At 46.4% G+C, this 22,986-nt stretch overlaps 1 protein-coding gene across 6 annotated transcripts in view; it reads left to right on the forward strand.

Moving 5' to 3' along the window:
- Positions 1–22,986, forward strand: part of CACNA1I (calcium voltage-gated channel subunit alpha1 I) — a 181,589-nt gene that overhangs the window by 131,387 nt on the left and 27,216 nt on the right. For all 6 annotated transcript variants that reach the window (XM_051627380.1, XM_051627391.1, XM_051627420.1 and 3 more), the window contains 16 exons: positions 7,731–7,882; positions 8,514–8,699; positions 9,376–9,493; positions 9,794–9,949; positions 10,392–10,482; positions 12,410–12,612; positions 13,795–14,211; positions 15,271–15,371; positions 16,408–16,531; positions 17,368–17,436; positions 17,967–18,151; positions 18,496–18,622; positions 19,733–19,858; positions 20,336–20,425; positions 21,384–21,576; positions 22,672–22,823. In XM_051627380.1, the coding sequence (XP_051483340.1) occupies positions 7,731–7,882; positions 8,514–8,699; positions 9,376–9,493; positions 9,794–9,949; positions 10,392–10,482; positions 12,410–12,612; positions 13,795–14,211; positions 15,271–15,371; positions 16,408–16,531; positions 17,368–17,436; positions 17,967–18,151; positions 18,496–18,622; positions 19,733–19,858; positions 20,336–20,425; positions 21,384–21,576; positions 22,672–22,823 (2,490 nt within the window). The remainder of the gene's footprint in view (positions 1–7,730; positions 7,883–8,513; positions 8,700–9,375; positions 9,494–9,793; positions 9,950–10,391; positions 10,483–12,409; positions 12,613–13,794; positions 14,212–15,270; positions 15,372–16,407; positions 16,532–17,367; positions 17,437–17,966; positions 18,152–18,495; positions 18,623–19,732; positions 19,859–20,335; positions 20,426–21,383; positions 21,577–22,671; positions 22,824–22,986) is intronic.

Genomic DNA, 22,986 nt, shown 5'->3' on the forward strand with positions numbered 1-22,986 from the left:
AGCCTTGATAAGCAGCTGATGAAACTCAGTGGAGACAGATATTGAGCAATTTGGACCCAAGGCTGCATCACAGTTGGTCCCAGCACAGCTTTGGAGAAAGCCTCGGGATCTTGCAGATTCTTCTCTTCCTTATCCCTGCACTTAATCACTTTAACTGTTTCCATTTATTTTCCTCTCACCTCCTTTCAATCCCTCTTTTCCTCCCTGCTCACTTTCATCCTTCTGGTTTTGGTGTTGAGTTTGTTTGTTTGTTGGTGGGTTTTTTTTTGTTTGGTTTTGGGGTTTACCCTGTCTTCTACTTCCATCTGCTTCTCTTTCCTTCACCTTCATCTCTTCCATTTTCCTCATCTCTCTCTCTCTCATTTCTCTCTTCATTAGTTTACTGAATCCTTAGTCTGTTTGGTTAATTTAATGTGCCCTCTGGGGATGTCACAGGCACTTCACCAGCATCTCAATTCAAATCCATCAGCTTTCTAGCCTTTTCAGCTTAATTAAGAGATGCCTGAGCACAATCTATCTACACAAGAAGGCTAGGAAGATACCACCTCCCATCTCCAGGCATTCTGGGGGCTCAGATGGCTTGAGCCTTTTATTAGCCCTGACGACAAGTGATAGACAGGTCAGACACAGACAGCATTACTGGGCACAGGTTTGACTTTCATGCCAATAGTTAGCAGGCAGCTCTGAGTTAGCAGTGCACTTTATCCTAATGACAGACCTGTGACATGGAGAAGGATTGGGTGCCCTCGTTTTGTAGCTGTGAAACAAAGGCTTGTCTACTTTGTGATGTGCAGAACCAGCATCAGAAGGTGTTAAGAACCCCGTGACCTTGAATCTGCACTGCTGTCTGGTAGCTCTGCTGCACTTTGTGTTAAAGGAGTCCATGCTGTACATCCATGTCTCAGACCTCTGCCACCAGTCTGAATGTGACCATCATTCACTCCATGCGTTTGCCCAGATCACAAAAATAAGACAGTGCTCCACTACTGAAATGCTGACTGTATTGAAGCTTTGGAGCCAAGGTGAAGTCTAGTCCTGAACACAGTCTCAGGCAGCAAAGGGACAGACCGTGAGTCTAGTGCATGCAAGGCACTCATGTTTGTCCTGTGCTGTATCTGCATGGAGAAATCTTGAGACTCAAGTTATCTTAAATTCGTGATTAAGGCAGAACAGTGTCTGAGACAGTATTTGAAGCCTCAGATGTCTGCATCCCACCCACATACCAAGCATTAGACCATTTTTCAAAGCCCAGATAGTTTCTGATATGAAGATGGGTAAACTTAATTTGATCCCAGAATGCAAAACTGCACTGGATAGTTTGGTACCAGAAAAATACCGGCTGGAGCTCAGAGGAGAGGAGAATGAAGAAGAGGCTGGAGGGGCTGACTCATGAAACCAGATAAAAAAGAGGGATGTATTTATCACATACCAGAGAGATGACTAAGGGCTGAAACCCAGGACAATATGAAAACTGCCCACTGATGTTTTAAAGATGTGAGCATCAAGCATGGAGAGCTATTGTTCATTTTAGTTCATTGGAGACAGTGTGAATTAAGAGTTTAACAGAAGAATATTAGAGCTGGAGGTAGAGAATTCGCTCTCATGTTCTGGCTATTGTGTGAGCAGATTTAAGCCCTTCTAGACCGCCTCTGCTGTGTTTGTACAGCCCACAGCAGAGTGGGGTGTGCCTGCAGCCTCAGGGTTTCTAGTAGCAGGCTATTAATGACACATCCTTAAAGTTATGCTATCACTTTTTATCTATAAGTAGCTAGGAAAAGCTTATGACCCTGCATGCTGAGTCTACTGGAAAGACGTGTCAGCAGAATTGATTGTAACTGAAAAATGTAGTGCAGCCTGTTTAAAATATATTTGCTGAATCCTGTTTCCCTGGCACAAGAAGATTTAAAAAACTTAAAATATTCAGACCGTACCATGAGTTCTAGGTCCATTTCAGTCAGCAGTTAACTCAAAAGCATGCAGGCATTTGCACTTCCCTTTGCTCCCTTTCAGTTTTCCTCAAGCTATGCAATCAGTCTATCTCAGATTGGTTCTTCATCACCTCCTTTTCTCTCCTTCCTTTCCCTTTTTCCTGTTGTTTTCCCCCCAGAAACAAATTTGCAGTGAATGATACCCAGCAAAGACCCCCTGTCCACAATGATCTGTCATTTGCAGGGTGACGCCGTCCTATGACTGAAATAGCTTCTGTTGCTTCAGCTGCTTCCTCATATGAATGTCTCCTGGCCCACAGCTAATGTGTATAGGGACCTCTTGAGCTTTTCTTTTCTGGTGCATGGGAGATCACAACCCCAGCCGCTCTCTGGGGATGTATCTGTCTGTAATGTGTGAAGGTGTCACAGGTTTGAGCAGCTCATGGCACGTCCATCAGCTCCTTGCTGCTGCACTTGTTCATGGACTATATACGTGTCAGCTGGCCCTCTGACCAAAGGACCCAGCAATCGTCAGGTTAAAGGATGAGAGAGGCTGCAGAAGCCATGCACAAGCTTCAGGCTCAGAAACACAGGAACCTGGGGGACAGAGCCCCTGTGCAAGTCTCACTTTCCAATCCTGAGCCTTGACCAACAGAAAGGAAAATATGAATCAAAGCTACCTGTTTGTTGCGATTCAGGGGTTTGATATTTACAATTTTTTTAATTTTTATTTTTTTTTTTACTTAACCTGACAACTCAAACTACTTAGATCCAAATCACCTTGGAATTCAGCTTGGTATAGCTTGTCCCATGTCCCTTGTCCTGTCCTATTTTGTATGACCAAGATAGCTTCCCACCTCTTTACACATCCCTGTATGATCTGCACTGCTATGAGTCATTTTTAATCCCTAAGCTTATCACAGGTTATCACTTGTAAATAGATAAGTTTATTCAAATCCATCAGTGTGCATTATACCATGTAATAGCCTCAGTATTAGGCCTGCAGATATTGCTGGGACATTGCACAAGCCAAAATCCACCATAGCAAGCTTTGTCCTGCTTGAAATAGTTTTTGCAGTTCTTCAGATTTGCTTCTACTTGGAAGTGCCTATTTTTAAAATCCAGTGTAGAAAATGAAGATATTAGATGCTTGTGACTATCCAGAAGGATCCTTTTAAGAGGCTTAGTATTTTAATATTCACAGAGAATCTGGTGCTTCTTGCTTTTCTTCCTTAGTCAGCATGAGGATGAAAAGCCACTCCCAACTGAGTGTCCCAGGCTGTCTTTCTCATAGATTTCTCAAATGGCCTGTGGGACTCAAGCTTCTTTCCCATTAGCAGCCAATAAGACAATTGCTGAGTAACTTCTTCTCTAGTATCTATTTACAGTATTCCTTGGCACATCACATCAATACTTTATGAGGTCTGCCTTGTGTGGATCAACAGATGATCTCTTGTTTCCTAACTAAACCAGCCCTGTGGATCAGTACCTTTATATCCCTTAGTCTGTGTTATTTCCCTTTATACCAGCATTTATTGCATCCACAAGTTCATATTTTACAGTTATTGCTTCTCTTTTTACTATTTGCTGCTTGCCAGAGGCATTCAGGAAATGTCCAAGCCAGCTCATCATACTGACATTTAGTAAATGATGGAACAGTCTCCCTGGGGTGGTAGATGAAACCACGTTACTTTGTTCTTGCAAAACTAGGTTATAACAAAACATCACGAAATCCTGCATTGCTTGTGAGGTGATGATTAGTGTAAGCAAAAGCCAGCTGATATGTCCCATTGCTGATTCCTGACTCTTCTGATTATTGTCAAGCAACTTCGAAATGGTGAGTAAAAATGGACAGGCTGGAGAAACCTCTCTATGGAGTATTTCTCTCATGTTCTCAGAGGTAGTGATGTGCAGGTACGTTTTGGTAGGGCTGCTCTGCATAGATCACATAAATTACTTTTCAGTTTCTAGGCAGCTGCACGTTTACTCCTGTTTAGGAGAAACTTCTGCAGGAGCTTGGTGGCTTGCTTATTCTTAACCTTTATAGTTAGTGATAAAGGGGATAAAAATAGTGCAAGAGTTTCTGGCTGCTGTCAGATAATGGACTAATTATGTTTTCAGTCTAATCTGACATAAGAACTCCAATGTTAGTAAGAAACTGAAAAGGGGAAAAAAAGCTGAGCCACTGCCCTCTGTTACCCCACTGTAGTTTCTCATCACAACTCTGAAGTAGATCTGAATTGTACATTTCAGTCTCAGTATTTGACCTGTACTGTTAGGAATTAAGGACTTTGTGCCATGAAGATGTGAGTTAGGTAGTTCCATGCATTTAGAAAGAGAGCTGTATGCTCTGGTGTTCCCTGGTTTTGGTTGGACTAAAACAGCCTTGAGTTCAGGCCTTTCCTTGTGGACACTCCAGTTTACAGTTTCTGGGTAAAACTGGATGGCCTGGGAGGAGAAAACCTTGCTAACGGTTTTGATGATAAATGCCTGAGAGTTGCCTAAGAGTTGCCTGAATGGGAGCTCTCACAACTGTGAGGTGACACATCCATTATGTTGGGGGTCCTGTGTGTCAGTAGGAAGAAAAGGAGAGAACAACGTTTTTCCTGTTTGCTTGCCCCCTTCATCAAGTTCACGCTACCCTGGCCAGAGAGAGCCCCTTCCCCACTAGTATTGTCCCAGCCACCAGTACTGTCCACTGTCACATCTGGCCACAGTGCCCCAGATGCAAGGGCATCCCCACACAGGACACAGCGCCCCCCTCCACTCTGCAGCTCCACTCCCAGCTGATGACTCTTTGCACTCTGCTGAATTATCTGTATCCCCAGAAATGGCTGTGATGCAGGATCTTCCTTTAGTCAGTGAGTGATTCCCTCTGGCTGGCTCCTCTCCCTTTTTCTCTTCTTTTTTTTTCCTGACTTCATTCTTTTGTGTTGCTCTTCCCCCCCCCAGCCTTTTTTCCTACTCCATTTTTAAAAATCTCGCCTTTTCTAGTTCTTGTTTATTTTACTTTAATTTTTTTTTTTTTTTAGCTTTTTTCCTTGATTTCTCTTTCACTGCCTTTCTCTCTGCTCACCTCTCTTTCCTTTCCTTGCCCAGCCTTTCCTACTTCTCTCTAGGAAGGATGCTTTGCTGGGGCTGATTGATGGGCCATTAGAAAAAGATTAACAGGTGGAGGCTTGACTAGAGAAACAGATGTCAGGGAGGGAAGGAGAGACTGGGGAACAGGTGACCTTTTCCAAAAGTGAGATACAGGCACAGCTTTTCAGACATCAATTGCTGCCTATGACAGCACAAGAGAGAGCATGTGGACAGCAGAGAGGACGATAATCCACCATCATAGCTTGTCTCTTTTTTACATTCCTTTTTATCACTGACATAATCATTTGATTCAGGCTGAAATTGGCATCTCTGTTTAGCATATGGACCTCATGCTCCCTGCAAGTGTTATTACTGCCTGGCTCTCCATGAAGTGATGATCTTCGTCTTTACCTTCCTGTGTCCACTTGCTCGTTCTTTCTCTTTCTTCTCTCTTATCTCCCCTCCTTTTCCCCTCATTTTCTGGATGGTTTTGTTACTGAAGTGTGATTATGGATGGAAATTGAGCCATCTCTCCTTTTCTGATTGTAAAGAAATTGAGTATTTCAGTAAAAAGCTGCAACAAGGAATGTAAGAAATTAGCAAAGGGTGAAGGAAGCTGCAGGTGTGAGAAGCAGTTTTCAGCCCATCTGCTCACCTGGGAGGATCTGGGCCCATAGGGCTCCCAGAACAGGGATTAAAGCAGCCCACAACTTCAGGGGAGAGTCAGACCCAGAACTACATTCTTTCCCCTCCCACCAGCAGAATAAGTAACAGGCATAGCCAATACAAAGCTTCAGAAAAACAGCAATTTTGTAGTCCAGGGGGAGAGACCATGAGTCCCCTTCCTAGTGGATACTAATGTTGAGTTCATGATGAAAGTATTTGCTCTGACCTACAGGGACTCACTGTTTTGTTTTCACAGTGGCAGTAGTGTCTGTCCTCTTGCCCTGAACAACAGACTTTTGCGGTGTTCTTGTCCCATTCCACTTTATGTGATGCTTAAAATAGTGGCTTTGTGGTCAGGCACAGCTCAGACCAATGTGAAGGAAGAGGGGAGTCTTTAGCCACCTTTTCAACATGAGTGTCCAAACATGAAGAGCAGCACTGTCTGCTACCACAGCCTGGGTCAGACTCACCTAGAAAGGCTGGAGCTGGGGCTCAGTGGCACACTAGGTTAAACATAAAATATGTAACCTTGTCTGAAGTAGGGCATACCTGCCCCAAGGTAAACATAGAACTTTGGGCCAGAAAAGCCTCAAAGAAGAGCCTCAAAGAAGTGTCTTGGAGCTGTTGTGCCTTGTCCCTTCACTTGGGAAGGTGGCACATCTTCACCTGGAGCAGGTCCCCACCAGTTGCTGATTGGGAATGTGATGGCAAGCAGCATGCTACAGCCAGGTGGTAGCCATGCTACACCCTTGCTGCTAGGTCAAGTGCAGTCCTAGTCCCTTGGTGAGAGATGCTTTAAGCAGATGAGTCCTTCCCAAATTCAGTGCAGGTAATGCCTCCATTTCACAGGGGATTGCAAGATCCTGGCATCCCTCATCAATGACATCAACACAGCCTCTGTCTCCCTCTGAAGAAATATTTGATCATTCCTGAGTAAACAGTCTAGTCCCTTTCCTGACCTTGTCAGAGAAATTTCCAAGGCTGCACATACTGAAGAAAAAGTCATTAATTCAGAAAACAAAAGGAGGTGTAATTTAATTTGCTCAGACTTGTTCCACTGATGGAATCATTAAAACAGTTTCTCTCATATGCACAAACACATTGGTCTCTGCTGGAGAAAGCTGTGTCACTGGGGCTAAAAGATGTGTCAGAGATTCAACAGAAAAAAAAAAGAAATATGCCTTAGACAGGGTCAGATTGCCTTTTTTTTTTTTTTTCTTTCGAGACAGTCATCTTGTGTCACTCGTGGAGGTTTTCACCTTGTGCATCTGCCTTTCTCCTCTTGCTGTCCACATTTCTCTTTTCCTCATCTTGTCCTGCTGTTCCTGTTCCTTACAGGTAGGTGTTAGCAGTGTGCCCCTCATCGCTGTTGTCTTATTCATCCCATCTGACATTCAGTTGGGTAATTATTGAGACCTCTCTGAGGACAGAGGGATGAGAAAAGACTGCTGGAGCAAGACTGGAAAACTGATGCATGTCAAAGATTAGGTGGGGAGCGGGGGAGAGAAAAATGGGGACTGGAAGAAACAGAGGGGAAAGGCAGAGAAAAGTGCAGTGCGGCTAAGAGGATGATGGGGAACTGTTTTGCTGCCATTCAAATGTTTTCAGAATTTCAGCAAAAAATTGGTCCAGCTATCTGTGGATACCTCAGAGAAAGAAATGCTAGAAGAAAGAGGTTAACCACAGATAAACCTCTTTTGCCCTGCTTCAAAAAATACTCAAGTTCTTTGCACAAAGTAAATCTGCTTTTAGCTGGGAGACCAGGGTAGGGAGTGGGATATGGAAAGGTACTTGGTCAGCCTTAGCTGTATGAATGGCGATAAGGCCACTGACTCCCTCTAATGAAAGTATTTGTTAGGACCATAATGTGTGATGAAGGTAGTAAGCGTGCAAAGGAATTGGAGTGCAAGTGGTTCTATCCAGCTCCACTCTAATCTCACTCACGGGAGCTTCACAGCTCCCTATAAAGCCTGTCACCTGGGAATGCTGGCACTCTATTTCCCATAATTTCAGGGCTCTTACAGTTCTGACTCTCTGAATTTGTCTTTTCTCCAGCCAGAGGAATTGACCAACATCTTGGAGATCAGCAACGTTGTCTTTACAAGCATGTTTGCCCTGGAGATGATCCTGAAACTTGCTGCTTTTGGTCTCTTCGATTACCTCCGCAACCCCTACAACATCTTTGACAGTATCATCGTCATCATCAGGTGACAAGGGCCTTGGGGTTTGAATGAAATACAGATAGAAAAGGGTGTCACAGAGCTTGCACATTTTCATGTGCCTTTAGAAAAAAAAATAAAAATGTGGCAGCAATACTAGGGGGAGGTGAGCTGATGCACAAGGCCAAAGTTTTGGAAAAGCAGGTGTTCCCGACACCTGGTGACCCTAGGCAAGCAGCACAGCATTTTTGCCCCTCAGTTCTCTCCCTTGTAGAATGGAGGAAACTGCAATTGCGTTGGAAGTGCACAGGAAATGTTAGCTGTGAATAATTTGAAAAATTAACAAATTAAGGGTGCTACAAAGGTTTAATGCATGATAGAAGAACTTGTCTTGCTGGAATTTAATGCTGCCATCCTTTCCCCCTTCCTGCAACATGTTCATGTTCTTAAGGGAGAAATGCAGCTTTCTACACTGAAGTATAAGCCTATATAGTATACACTTCTAATTAGAACTTGCTCAAACAGATTTTTTTTTTTTTTTTTTTTTAATCTGACCCCTTTACACTGGCTGCCAATGCAGAGGTAAAAACTTGGATTAGCATTGTTATTCCTCTCTCTCTCTTCTGTTCGTTCATTTGTCTTTTTTGTCCCTCGCACTCCCTGTGCCTCTGGGCTATAGCATCTGGGAGATCATTGGCCAGGCGGACGGGGGCCTCTCCGTGCTGAGGACTTTCCGTCTCCTGCGGGTGCTGAAGCTGGTGCGATTCATGCCTGCGCTGCGCCGCCAGCTTGTGGTGCTGATGAAGACCATGGACAACGTAGCCACCTTCTGCATGCTCCTCATGCTCTTCATCTTTATATTCAGGTGGGGAAGCAGTTGGTTGCCTCACAGTGTTTTGGAGAGGTACTGCCTGGCTCATGTGGACAGCAGCTTCAGAGCACGACTGCATGACTTGTGCTTGCTCAGGCAGCACTGGAGAACATTTATTTGTTCACAGGGGCTGAGGTTACCACTGCCCTGAATTGGGTTCAGCAGCTGAAGATTTGGCCTGGATGGGATGGAGAAATGCTGCCACCAAATGCAGACATTGAATGTGTTGTCCCAATCGCAGGATAGGTGAAGTGGCTTGGTAATCCCCACTGGCTGCAGGAACAGTTCAGTCTGGAGGCTGACTCTGGTAGAGGGGTGACAGGAAGCAACTGAGAAAGTTTGCTAGAGGATCCCATGGATGCAGTGGTAGGGAGATGAAGAAAACATGAGAGCAAACAAGAACTATGGAGAGAGCGGATCTGAAGGACAGGTTGGAAGGGAATATGTGAGGCAATAAAGATGGAAGGCAGGGGTTTTGTTGAGCTATAGGGGTGCAATACACAGCTTCTTCTTCACTGGTAGGTCCCAGTGTTCTTGCTGTGCTGTTCAACCCCTCACTCCTGTGGAGTTAGGCTAGATTGTCAGGGGGAAAAAAGAATTACTCTGATGAGCTCATGGTGGTAGCAGAGGTATGTGTATTTGACACCATTTCCACTTTTTGTCCCAACAGCATCCTGGGAATGCACATCTTTGGTTGCAAGTTTAGCCTCAGGACAGACACAGGAGATACGGTTCCTGACCGGAAGAATTTTGACTCCCTGCTGTGGGCCATTGTCACTGTCTTCCAGGTGAGCACCCTTTGCTCTCGGGGGGTAAAGTGAAGAGGATCAGGACGTGCTTTATCTTGTTGCAGAGCATTGCAATCACTTCGGACAGACGAAAGAAGAATTGCATGTTGCAACCAAACAACTGGTGTATCTCTCAGGGGATCTTCTTCCTTCCCAGGACACAGTTTGCAAAGTTCACTCCTGTTGTGGCAAGCTGAGAGGCCTCATGTGATCCTGATGTGTGTCCTTTCACTGTCCTTCCCTAAGAATCCCTTTTGTGTTCTTCCTCCATGTTTATGTGGCCTCTGCTCCTGATTGCAGATCCTAACCCAGGAGGACTGGAATGTTGTGCTCTATAATGGCATGGCCTCTACCTCACCATGGGCTTCCCTCTACTTTGTGGCTCTCATGACGTTTGGCAATTATGTGCTCTTCAATCTGCTGGTGGCCATTCTCGTGGAGGGGTTCCAGGCTGAGGTGAGTTGCAACTGAGGCCTCATCAGGAACAGGAATAGAAGTGCTAAAAGGGAGACCACTGAAACACTTTGAGACTACTAGGGTGGAAGAGTCCCCAAGTATCACACCTCTGTCATTTCCTTTGTTAAGTTCAGGGTGGGCTTCATAAAAAAAAAAAAAAAAAAAAGGCTAATCCTTGCAAGGGAAAAGACAAGCCCTCTGGAAGGGAGTTCTCAATTTCCATCCTGTGCAACAGGCCCTACCCTACTAGGGTGAGTTCTTTGCCCCTCCAAAAGCAAGAACACAGAACATCAGCCATCCCAGGTCACACGAGATGCTTTCTAGGGATCACATTGATGTATGTCTGCCAAGGAGGATTTTACAGTTGTTCCAGCAATGAAAGACAAGAACAAATGGTCTATTCTGTTTATGAGTTTCCAACTTCTAAATTTGTGTGTTCCAGGGTGATGCCAACCGTTCATACTCAGATGAAGATCAGAGTTCATCAAACATGGAGGAGTTAGATCAGTTCCAAGAGGTCCAGGAAGGCTCAGGTACAATAGCTCAAACAGCCTCATTTGCTCATCTCTCATTGCTGATAAGTGAGAAAACCAAAAGTAGATTCTGTAGAAAAATCACTCCCATCTCCAAGAACTTAACAGTTTTCATTTTGCACTTTATGCTAGTTTGTGGTGTTATCTGTGGAAAAACAGAGCCATGCTGGAATCCTGAGGAATGTGATAGCTAAGGGGAGCAGTTCTTGAAAGACCTACAGAATGGCAACTAGGAGCAAGAAGTGAGAATGTCTCTGCTTCGGGGGCACCATTTCAGGAACACTCTGTCCAGATCTGGGACCCACATTTGGATAGGGGATACCAACACATTAGAAAGGACTCAGACAAATCTAGAGGTCTTGCCTCACAGCAAGAGGCTAATGAAGCTTAGAAAAAAGCAAAGCAGTAACTAGATCACACACTTTGTAAGTGCTGACCATAAGGCAAGATTTCTGATGGTAGATGGCTCTTTAATTGAGCAGAAAAAAGCATAATGAGATTGTAAATGTTGGAAGCTTAAGCTAGACAAATTCAGACTGAAAAAAAACCACATGTTTTTAAGGAAAGATAATTAACTGTTGGAACAGTTTGCCTACAAACTGCTGAGTAAGGTCTCCATGCCTCAAAGTCTTTCCTTGAAGACTACAAGTCTTTCTACAAGAGGTATTATGCTTCAGACAGGGCTTGGTGGCAGGGAGCAGCAAGAGCATCTTGCTTCATAATGGGTGGAGAGCCAGGAGCTGAGGGGAAGTGATAGCCAGGCAGGAGGACAGGGACCACACTGACAAAGGCACAGTACTTGTACAAGGTGGACAGAGCAGGTCCGCTGACACCAGCCAGGGTCAGCCCCAGGCAAGTCCACAGTGGTGAGGCAGGTCTGAGGCCAAGCCAAGAAGTTCAGTCAGCAAGACAAGGTCAGAATCAACACAAGGTGAAAAGACAATCACAAGCATACTCAGAGCACAACCCAGTCAAAGACCACAGGCACAAGTCTGAGCTTAAACGCAGCTCCCACAGCAAGGAGCAGTGGCTCCACTGTTGGCTTGTCACAGCTCTCTCCTACAACTTAGATGTTTTCATAGCAGTCTGATTCTGGGTTACTGGACTGCACCATATCAGAGCTTACCTTGAATGAAGGCAGCCAAACCCCTATGAGGGCAGATGGGGAAAAGGTTGCAGAGCCTGTTGGTGTACTCATGTCTGTGACACTGCATGCACGTGAGGATATGTGACCTTCATTATGCAATAGGTCAAACAAAAATTATAACTCTGGTCTTTTCAGACATTAAATCCAGTGCCCCATCCTCTCCATCTATCTCAACAAATGCTGATGGTCATCCACAGCTTCTAACATACCCTTTTTAGGTGTCCTTGATCTTCAAGATCAATGATCAGGCATTTGAAGTGTTCCCGTGTAGTAGGATAGGCTGGGATGAGGAGTATGATCGCAGGAACTTAAAGGTGACCCCAATACATGGATGGCTGCAGGTCTCCCAAAATCTTAGTGTCTCAGCCTAACCACTTTAAATAGCCAGTCTGAGAGTCAGTGTTACTTGTTCAGATCTGAAGATGCAGGTATCAGTTCTAGGAACACAGAAGCACACGCTCCTCCCTTTGCTGCCGAGCTTTGGCTTCTTGCTCTACCTGTCAGCTTAAGTCTGCCCGACCAGCAATCTTCTTGTATGTCTCTGGCCCCAGGGAGAGCTGCCATCAGTTTGGTGATTTAGGAGAATACTTCAAAGTCTCCCCAGATTGGCACTGCTTTTGCCACAGCACCCTACATCAGAAGGAGTTGATGTTGATTGATGCTAGACAGCTAATATTCTGTTAACTGCTGCTAACATCCTAAATAGCTGAGATACTGAAACAGTCACTGGATAGTGAGGAACTCACTGCTTTCTTCTTCTTTCTGCGTCTTTTCACCCAGATCCCAAGCTCTGTGCAATTCCTGTGACACCTAATGGACACCTGGACCCATCCTTGCCTTCTTCAAACCCACCAGTGGCTGCTGGGGGAGTCACCAACTCTTCTCGCAATTCCTTGCAGCCTGACCAGATCCGTGTTACTGTTGGCTCGAGGAAGAGTAGTGTCATGTCCCTGGGCAGAATGACCTATGACCAGCGCTCCTTGGTGAGTGAGTGGAAATGTGTGTCATACCCTTCTTTTGAAATCTAAGCCATCTGTTGTCTGTCATCATATGGTGATTGCTCTGGAGGATTGCCCTGCTCCTGTAAGTTTCTAACACAGCACTTCGCCTGTCTTCAGGAAGCCAGGTCAGTTCACATTATTTATCTAAATTTCCAGGTGAAGGACATCTATTTCCAGATTATTGTTCTGTATTCCACTGAGTGTGGGATTCAGCTCTTTTATATTTTTCTGATGGGAGTGGGGGAACACCAAGGAGACAGATCCTCCCTTTTAGAGTGAAACACACTTTGTCCTCTTATCTTTTCCTTGTTTTCTCAGAGCACAGGACGCAAAATGATGCCGAATTAGTTGGAAGCATAGAAATGTCTGGTTGATGCCAAAACTGCTGATGAGTCTCATAACAGATAGGTTTTCTGGAAGTTTTTGTAACAATTAAGAGAGAAATCTTCTATTGAGCTCTGCATAGCAGGCCCTCCTGCCTCTTAGCACTTCCCCAAGCACTGCTGGCTGTCCAGCCAATGCATCTCAAACCTATCTAGCTCATAATACCAAGTTCTGGTCTTTCTACCCACTGCTATGTTGTAGCTTTGGAGGAGTGCTTCAGTGCTCAAAGGGTTCAGGCCCTTGTTATTTCTAAACAGGAAGAGCTGGGAGCCAAATACTACATGATACGTTGCTGAGGTGGTTGGACTAGACTATAACCAACAAGCCTGTTTCTGTCATTCCTTCCATTTACTAAGACTGTACTCAAAGATGGTTTGTCAGATTATCCATCACCCTGTGCCTTGTGTTATCCTTTACCCCAGGGCAGCATAAAAAGTTGCCAATCAGATTTTTGGAGAGCTTTATTCTTACTCTGTGCTGGTGTAAGTAACAACATCAGGCAACTGGCCTTTGGCTTTATTATTTACCTTCCCCCAAAGTGCTTTGCACACAGATGGTGCTATAAAGTTATCACAGCCATCACTGTTGCTAACTCATAAGCAATTTATTGTCAGATTTACAGAGATTGCTGCTAAATTCCCACTGTGCAGCATCCTCAATAGTTGACAAATGGCAATCTCCTGGCTTAGAGGCCCAGGGAGAAATCTATGATCTGAAATAGGATCGCATGCTCCCTCTTTGTGCTCGGGGTGACTGAATCCCTGTCCTGCTCTCTTACAGTCCAGCTCCCGCAGTTCCCACTATGGTGCCTGGAGCCGCAGCGGGGCCTGGGGCAGCCGCCGCTCCAGCTGGAACAGCCTGGCCCGGGGACACAGCCTGAAGCACAAACCTCCCTCTGCTGAGCATGAATCCCTCCTGTCTGGGGAAAGGCACAGGGCAGCAGATGGGGAGCCAGACAGGACGGGAAGGATGTATCATCACCGTCGGACACTCTCCCTGGACACCAAAGACTCCTGTGATCTGCTGGAGTTGGCCTCAGTCCCATCTGTCCACAGAGTGACCCATAAGCTAGGAGCAGCTTCTGGGGCCAGTGAGCATCAAGATTGCAATGGCAAAATGCCCACTATTGCCAAGGAGATCTTCCCAAAGATGAACAACCGCAAGGACCGGGGAGAGGATGATGACGAGATAGATTATGTGAGTACTTGATGGAGGGAACCTGGGGTTGCACCAGAGTGCTGTGGGAAACCTCAAATCAATCCTCACGTTCCTCAAGTTTCAGTCTCCCTGCCTTGTGGATGGCAGAGGTTGCAAAGGTGCTGTAAGTACAGCTTGGCAATGACATTGAATGCAGATGGGATCTTCTAGGGATCTTCTAGGCCCAGACAAGCTCAAACCACAGTGTCAGGCTGCCTGCAAGACAGTCATACAGGTGGATAGTGGGAGGAAGGCTGATGTGAGGCACGTGCATGGTCTTCTGGGGGCTGTTATTTCAAAGCAGTGCAGCCAGTGATTTCCATGGGTTAAGAAAGGTCAGACTGTGTGAGCAGCGAGAGCTTTGCAGGGGGAACATCAGCAGATCAGAGTAGGATGCACAGACACAAGAGACAATGCAAGTGAGTTTTGTGTTGCCAGCCTGGGTGACCATGATGCTGAATCTGTGAGCAGATCAGGGTGGAAAAAATGGAGGGAGTGTCAGTAGAAATTTGAACAAACATGTATGCTATTGGAAATTAAAACACGTCTGAGCCCAAGTGCCAACAGTAGGCCTTCCTGTTCTGGCCTCTTGTTTAGCTGAGGTAGTGAGAAAACACTGTAGTCATGTAACAGAGCTATTCCAAAAGCTCTGAGAAGGTGTCATGGACAACGTCCTGCTCTAGAAAGGACACTAGCAGTTTTATTGCTAATGATTTGGGGAGGGGAATGAAAGGGACCTGGTTTAGTAGCGGTCTTGGCACTGCTAGGTTAATTGTTGGACTTGTTGATCTTAAAGGTCTTTTCCAACCAAAATTATTCTATGACTGGGGAGGAAACCAGGTGCCATGAGGTAAACAGGCCCCAGCAAAGCAGCTCTTACCTCCTTTTCAGTGGCTTTTTGCTCTATGAGTCCATTTCCTCATTTGGGGCCTTAAAGAAAGGCAGGTGTTGCACATGGGGAACTGCAGGTAGTGGGATTTTGGGATCAGATGTGAAAGGAAGAGAGCCTCTCTCAGGCAAGTGGGAAGGTAACCACTTGCTTCTGCTGCATCCCCCCAGACCCTGTGCTTTCGCATCCGGAAGATGATGGAAGTCTATAAACCAGACTGGTGTGAATTACGGGAAGACTGGTCCATATATCTCTTCTCTCCACAAAACAGGTTTGTGCAGTTTTTGCCATGAGAGGGTTAAGAAGATGGATGAGATTCTGTTGCCATGCTGGCCACATATCCTGACCTGGCAACTTTAAATTTACCATCTGGGAATTTGTTTTTTTCTGCTCCATCTCCCCTTCTACAGCCAAACAACACTTCTCTCCCTTGGTTCTGGAGATGAAAGGAAAGATGAGAATCCTAGATAGCTGTTGTGACTTTCCCTCCCTTTGTTTTCTTTTGTGTAATCATAAATATTCATAGCAAAGCAAAGCAGGGAATACTAACATTAATCCAAAAGAAGAAATGTGATATTAACAACTCTGTAATACTGATATTTCCTCCCCTGGTACCAGAACAGTCTCTTTGTTTAATTTTCAGCCCCAGTACCAACTTATCAGCAGTTATCACACTTTTTAGGGCAAAGTTAGAGTTCTTCTTACCTGAAAAAATAGAAATCTGGGATAAATTCTTCCTGCTAGAGGGGTCTTCCCACCATGGAGGAAAATGTCCATGTGCCTCAGCCAAAAGCACACCCATGTGCATCGCTCCTTAAAAAGAAAGGAATCTTATTACAGGTCACAAGGGAGAGCTCTTTGCCCTGCGTGACACCTACACTAATGGACAAAGTGTATTTCAGAATGGACAGAAGTGTGGTCCACACGACAGCCAACCTACCTGCACGTCCTCAGCTTTCAGCATGTGGCCTCTTTACTCTGGGGTGGTACAAACTGTGAATTTGGGAAGAAAACTGAAACACAACCTCTTCTCTACAGAGCAAAGGAGGACCACAGAGCTGTAGTGGTTAGAAAACCACTCTGGCACTGGGGCAGTGGATGAAGGTTCTGCTTCTTGCTCTTGCCCAGGCTCCCTGTGTGATTGTGAGCCACCCTGGGATATTGCCATGGAAAGGGGCATTGGTGTTAGTGATAGGAAAGCTGCTATGTCAGACCTTAGTTTTGGCCAGACCTCTAAATTCTCTGTCTTCATAGCTCCTAACCTTGCTCTGCCTAAGGCACAGGTGCCCACTGGAACTCTCTTGCAGGTTTCGCCTCCTCTGCCAAACCATCATTGCTCACAAGCTCTTTGACTACGTTGTGCTGGCCTTCATCTTCCTAAACTGCATCACCATTGCCCTGGAGAGACCGCAGATTGAACACAGAAGCACGGTGAGCATCTGGACTTGATGATCTTAAAGGTCTTTTCCAGCCTTGGTGATTCTGTGATTTCCTCCCACCTGCTTTTGAACACAACCTCTGGCAGAGGTTTGTAAATGTTCCTGGCACTGCTATGACCTCTAGAAGAATGTCAGCATTAAACATCAGCTCCCACTCATCTATTTAAATTCCCAAGTATTGGTAATTCACATTGTATGTGCTTCCCTGCACTGTCTTATAACTTGGCAACCCACTTTATTAGGAAATAATCCTAATTTCCTCCCTCTTGGAGAGTAATAGAATCCCACAGGCATCTGCAGGTAAGAAATGACTGGAAAAAAGGACAGCAACTTGAAACTGAAAGATGGAAGTAACTTCCATACTGTGGGAATGCCATGTCATCGTTCATGTAAGCTGCTTTGGAGCTATCTTGGAGATGGCTCAAGTTGGCAAAGTGAAATGGCTTTTTCTGCTGGTCTGTCTTAGCTGACCCTCAGACTCTACTGCGCTTGTGCACAATCCAGTGGCTGGTGCTCAGCAGCCCTTTGGGAAGGAGTCCTAGGTCAGAGCAGAAGGTCAGGACTGAGCAGCACTGGCAGAACAGGGCAGAGAGCACCTTGAAACAGATTTGCAGAATGTCTTCCAAATCCCATCCGCTGTGCTCTTGCAGAGCTGCATAGGATCCTGTCCCAGCTGTGACACAGGGCTGAACCAAGGTGTGTGAGCTGAAAGCTGCCCAGCACTGACCTTTGCCAAAGGCACCTCTCTTATTTCCCCAACTTTCGGAACAAGAAGTCAAGATACATTTAAGGCCTTTTTCTGTTTGTTTGTTTGTTTGTTTTTTCTAGGAGAGAATCTTTCTCACTGTGTCCAACTACATTTTCACAGCAATTTTTGTAGCCGAGATGACACTGAAGGTAAGTTACTGTGGAGATGAACAGTTCAAAGCATTTTTCCAGTGTCAGGAACAACATAGTTCAAGTTTGCTCAGCAAACACCCTGATTTTCAGGGTGTTCAGCTCCCCCCAAGGCCACCTGCTGGTGCTGAGAATCGCTGAGAATCAAACCACCCCCTTTGGAGCTCAAGTATGGGTTTTGGTACCCTATTTTACCTCCCAGGTGACCTCTGGACTGGGAGACTTGCTCCAGTTCTGTGGTATGGCAGGGAAAGTTTTATTCCATGTTCTCTGTAGAGTCCTGTTGCTCAGGGAAGCAGAGAAAAGGTGAAAAGATGTTATGGCCCTGTTCTTTTTGGAGTTATGTGCTGCCACTTTTCCCAAATATATTTTCCTTTATAGTCGGCCAGGTGAAAGAAAAAAATTGAGATGGTATGCCAGTGTCACGTGGAGTTGATAACTCTTTCCCATCCTCCCCCCTCTCAACACAGCTCTACCAGGCAACATAAAGAGGAGCCATTTAACTGCTCCTCCTTTCCCTTCTCTTGCAGGTTGTCTCTCTAGGCCTGTATTTTGGGGATCAGGCTTATCTCCGCAGCAGCTGGAACATCTTGGATGGCTTCTTGGTCTTCGTGTCTATCATTGACATCGTAGTCTCAGTGGCCTCTGCTGGTGGTGCCAAAATCCTGGGGGTGCTGCGAGTCCTCCGGCTGCTGCGCACCTTACGTCCCCTCCGGTCAGAGCCCCACTGAACCCTGCTCAGACCCCTCTTCCCACCAGGTGCCCCACCCCCATCCCAGGAAGGGTCCCAGAATCAGATCCTGCTGTGCCAGGCCAAGTGTGGTGTTTGGCAAGCCACAAGCCACAGGGACGTTCCCCTTAGCCATACAAATCTGGCCCCGGAGGTCCCTTGTCAGACAACCAAGCCAAAGGAGAAAAGAGGGTTTTTTTGTTGCAGGAAAGTGATTCCTGCTGATGGGTCACTGCACAGAGAGAGAGAGGCGTTGATGAAAATGCTTAGCTTAGATCAAACTTCTCTGTCCTGTTCCTCTGTCACCCCTAACCTTCCTTTCCTTCCAGAGTCATCAGCCGAGCCCCTGGCCTGAAGCTGGTGGTGGAGACACTAATTTCTTCCCTCAAGCCCATAGGAAACATTGTCCTCATCTGCTGTGCTTTCTTCATCATCTTTGGCATCCTGGGTGTGCAGGTAGGCTTCTTACTGCCCATTAAACAGGCACCAAACCCTTACCCCTACCATGGACACCTGTACACACTGGCACAGGGAACCAAGCAGAGCAGAAGGGATGGGCAAGCTGGGGAACTTTCTGCAGCTGCCCTCTTCCATGAGTTGTTTCCCATCCGAATGTCCCTGCAGCCTTTGGCAAAGACAGCTAGGTGCTTAGCAAGTGCAGGCATTGCTGGATGTGCAAGACAGAAGTGAACACTCATGTCTGGCAGGAGTTGGGTCAGGATTTGGATTAGTGATACAGGGAGACTCCAGGGCTGGCACAGCACAGGGCTCACTGTGGCATCCTTTCCACACCACAAGAGCAGGCAGCTCAGCACCCGCTTGCACAAACTCTGCCACCAATCAGCTGTTTTTCCCCCTCACTCTTAGCCCTAAATCCACCCACAACCTTCCTTTTTTTCTTTTTTCTTTTTTTTTTTTTAATTTAAACCTCTTCATTTTCAGCTGTTGCATTGCAGAGGAGCAAGGGAGTGGGTGTCACTTCCATCTCAGGGAATGCACTATGCTTAGTCTGCTCTGATGCATCTGTACAATCCAGTACCTTCCGTATGGGGAAAGGAACCCTGGGCAGAAGAGCCACAGCAGTGCAGTGCAGATTTGTGGAAGAAAAACAAAACAAGCAAAACCAAAACAATCATCTGAGAATCAGGGGATGTTTTTTCTGGTTCCTTTACCCTCAGATGAGATCTTCTTTTTCTGTCAGCTTTCTCAGTAACTGGGAAGCAAACGGGAGATTACTCTTGGGGGCCAATGGGAACATTCTTTTCCCTTTAGGCTAGTGTCTCTACATGTTCCCAAAAAGGCTGCCCTAACAGCTGACAGATGGTGATGGCTTATGGTTACTGCTGGTCTGGGGCAATGGAGAAGGCTGAAAAGCCAGGTGCAGTTTTATCAGGGTGACCCTGATTCCTTAGCAATGTGTGAGCCTGTGCCATAAAATGGTCCTCCCTTTCTGTCCTGCCCCACCTGGCTTGCAGCCCACTCACCATCTCATGAGCTTCTGCACATCCCAGGGAGCGTGGGGGACTCTGGGGGAAAGGGGCTGATGGGGTCACTCCCCTCCTGCAGCTCTTCAAGGGCAAGTTCTACCATTGCCTGGGAGTTGACATCAGGAACATCACCAACCGCTCTGACTGCATGGCTGCCAACTACAAGTGGGTGCACCACAAGTATAACTTCGACAACCTGGGACAGGTGAGTGTGCCTGCAGCCTCTGTCTTTGATGGTAACCCAGCTAAGGACTTGTGTCCTATAGGTACCCCTCCCCAGGACACAGATACAATGCCTGGAAAGCCTGATCCCTGGGCCTGGAGTGGTGAATATTTGGTACGAGTATCCATGCAGAAGCAGTGTCTCTAGTGGGTTGATGGTGTAAGAATGATGCTTACAGGTTGTGGGAGAAAGAAAAGTGGTGGCAGCAGAGAGCTTGATTTTCTTTTCCTCCTGCCATGAAGTGGATGTTCACAATTTCTTTCCTCAAGTGGGTCTGGCTGCACATGGCTTCCTGTCCCCTCCTCCTTCTCCACGGGGGAACGAGCAGGTCTTGATGTGTGCAGAGACACAGGCAGGAAGAGTATTTCAGTGTTGTGTGTGTAAGAGAGTAAACTCACATTTTTTTCCCAGCCTGCCAGATGCACCTGCTCCACATCTGCTTTGCTTTGTATGTTGCAGGCTCTGATGTCCCTCTTTGTTCTGGCTTCCAAGGATGGCTGGGTCAATATTATGTATAATGGACTAGATGCTGTGGCTGTTGACCAGCAGGTACAAAAACTTCTTCATGAAAGGACCTTTTTGAGTTTCCTTGGGATAGTAAGTTTGGAAGCATGCTATGACAGCCTGCTTCAGACACCTGCCTCAAACTAGGATTCCCATCCAGGGTTCTTGTGAATTTTTTGCTCACCTAGTTGCAAGGGGTCAGGCACCTGCAGCTGTGGCCATGTGTAGTATTGTGTCTGTAGTATTTCTCACCCTCTGCTTAGTTTGGATCACATGGCAGGTCTTTATCTATTTGCACTGATGGAACAACAACACCATGTGCCTTTCTGGGCAGGCAGGCTCCCTTCTGGCCCACAGATGGTTGTTCCAATAACCGCATGGGCTCCTGCCCACTGCCCCCCTGTTTCTCCACTGCTAAGACAATAACCTCAATAGGGTCCTGGTGTAGGTATCTGCCATGGGCTGCAGTACCACAGGCCTGAACCTCGGAGATGATGTGCCATTTAGCCCTGAACCTCTGCAAAAGGTGCACCACTGTTGGTTTTACAGGCTCTTTGTCAGGAGACCCAGTCACAGTCAGTGCCTCCTTTCTTTCTGAGCTTGAATCACATTTCTGATCTGCTCTCATTGCCATTTTGTTGGTGTATGGATGTGGTATTTACTTGCCCTTGAGCCAAAGGTGTTGCTGGTGGCTGGACCACCCATTTTATGACATACTGGTATTGTACCTGATCTACAGCTGGGGTTGCGCCTGGATTGTGGACGGTGCAATTGAGCTTTGGCCCTTGACTCCCACTTGCTCCATCAACCACCACCTGATACAGTCAGCCAATCACACACTGCCTTGCCTGTTGCCTCAGCTCTTCCCAACCCAGTCCCCTGATTTCTATAATTCCTCCCCACCTCCCCAGTAGCCAATCACCATGGCAGGTCCCACCCCCATACTTTCCATACCTCTGCCCATCCAAGCCATTTAAAATCTCTGTTCTCCTCCCTCCTCCAGCCGGTGATCAACAACAACCCCTGGATGCTCCTCTACTTCATCTCCTTTCTCCTCATCGTCAGCTTCTTTGTGCTCAACATGTTCGTGGGTGTGGTGGTGGAGAACTTCCACAAGTGCCGGCAACACCAGGAGGCCGAGGAGGCACGACGGCGGGAGGAGAAACGCCTACGCCGCTTGGAGAAGAAGCGAAGGAGTAAGGCACAGCCTAAGTGTTTGGTTGGTTCGTAGGCCAAGGTTTTTTGAGAAAAACCTTTTCCTCTTCTTTTTCTTTCCCAATGGACCAGTCTCCAAAATGCATTGCTTGTGGCTGCGCTCTCAGCCTTCCTCCCCGCGCCACTGCCGTGTCGCTACGCGCCTCACCAGGGTGGTCTGTGGAAGGGGGGTGGCTGACGAGGTCTGCTGGGACTCCAGGGAAAGCTGCTGGGGTTTTAGCACCCTGGAGATAACGTGTACCAAAAATACTCCTGTGCACCTATCTGCTGGTGGGCACTGTTGACACAGGTCGTGCACACATCAGTACACCTCCTGGCCTTGGGATAATCCTACCTGGGCTTCTGGCAACCCAGCTGGTGTCTGGGGGGAGACCTGGACAGACCATAATTTGTGTTTAAACCAAAATTTAAAGGAGAGGGAGGGGAAAAAAAAAAGAAGATGACCCCTGTGTTTCATTCCTGGCTCTTTCCATCAATGTTGCAGTGTCACTCTTTGGGGTTCCAGATCCTCTGGGGTAAAGCAAGCCCTCTTCCTGGTGTTTCTGTCCTCTTCTGTAGTACAAAAACATACTACTCCCTGGAAATCATCCATACTACCCCAGGCTGATGGTTTTCTTCCATTCACAGCCTGTGGACATTCTTTCCCTTCCTCTGCTCCAGTTTTTCCCTCTCTCCTGTGACACCCTGGGGCCTCTCCTGGAACCATCTGCTCCCTTTTATATTTGTGATCTTAATTTGTCAAGGCATGAAATGCTGATTTAGCACCATTCTCTCAAACATAGACTAAGAGATTTTCTTTCTAGCATTCCTTTCCTTGTCTTTTTTTCTATTTCCCCTCTCACTTTTCCTTTCCTCTTTGTTTTGTTTTTGTTTTGCATTTTTTCCCTTCTTCCTGTGTTCCCTGTCTTTTATCTATCCTTTTCTGTTCTCTCTCCCACCATCATTCCCTTTTCTGTTACCACTTATCACCACTTTAATGCCTGCTCCCTCTTCAGTGTTTCTTACCCATTTCTCTCTCTCTCTCTCTCTCTTCCAATTTCTTCCTAACTCTGCCCATCTCCCTCTTTCCACTGAAGAGGCGCAGCGTTTGCCGTACTATGCTACCTACTGCCCCATCCGCCTCCTTATTCATTCGGTCTGCACCAGCCACTATCTGGACATCTTCATCACTTTCATCATCTGCCTCAACGTGGTCACTATGTCCTTGGAGCACTACAACCAACCTGTGGTGAGTGAGATCATGGAGATAAGCCCTGCCTCTAGTCATTATGTTCTTTTGCTACAGCTCTCTGCTGACCACTGCCCACCAGAATAGGTAGGAGGCTTGAGTGTCACTAAAAAAAACCCCACAGCATTAAAGTGTTGCAAGGGTTGCTGTAATAGACAAAGTC

The sequence above is a fragment of the Apus apus genome, chromosome 1, assembly GCF_020740795.1.
Source record: "Apus apus isolate bApuApu2 chromosome 1, bApuApu2.pri.cur, whole genome shotgun sequence".
Taxonomy (NCBI): Eukaryota; Metazoa; Chordata; class Aves; order Apodiformes; family Apodidae; genus Apus; species Apus apus.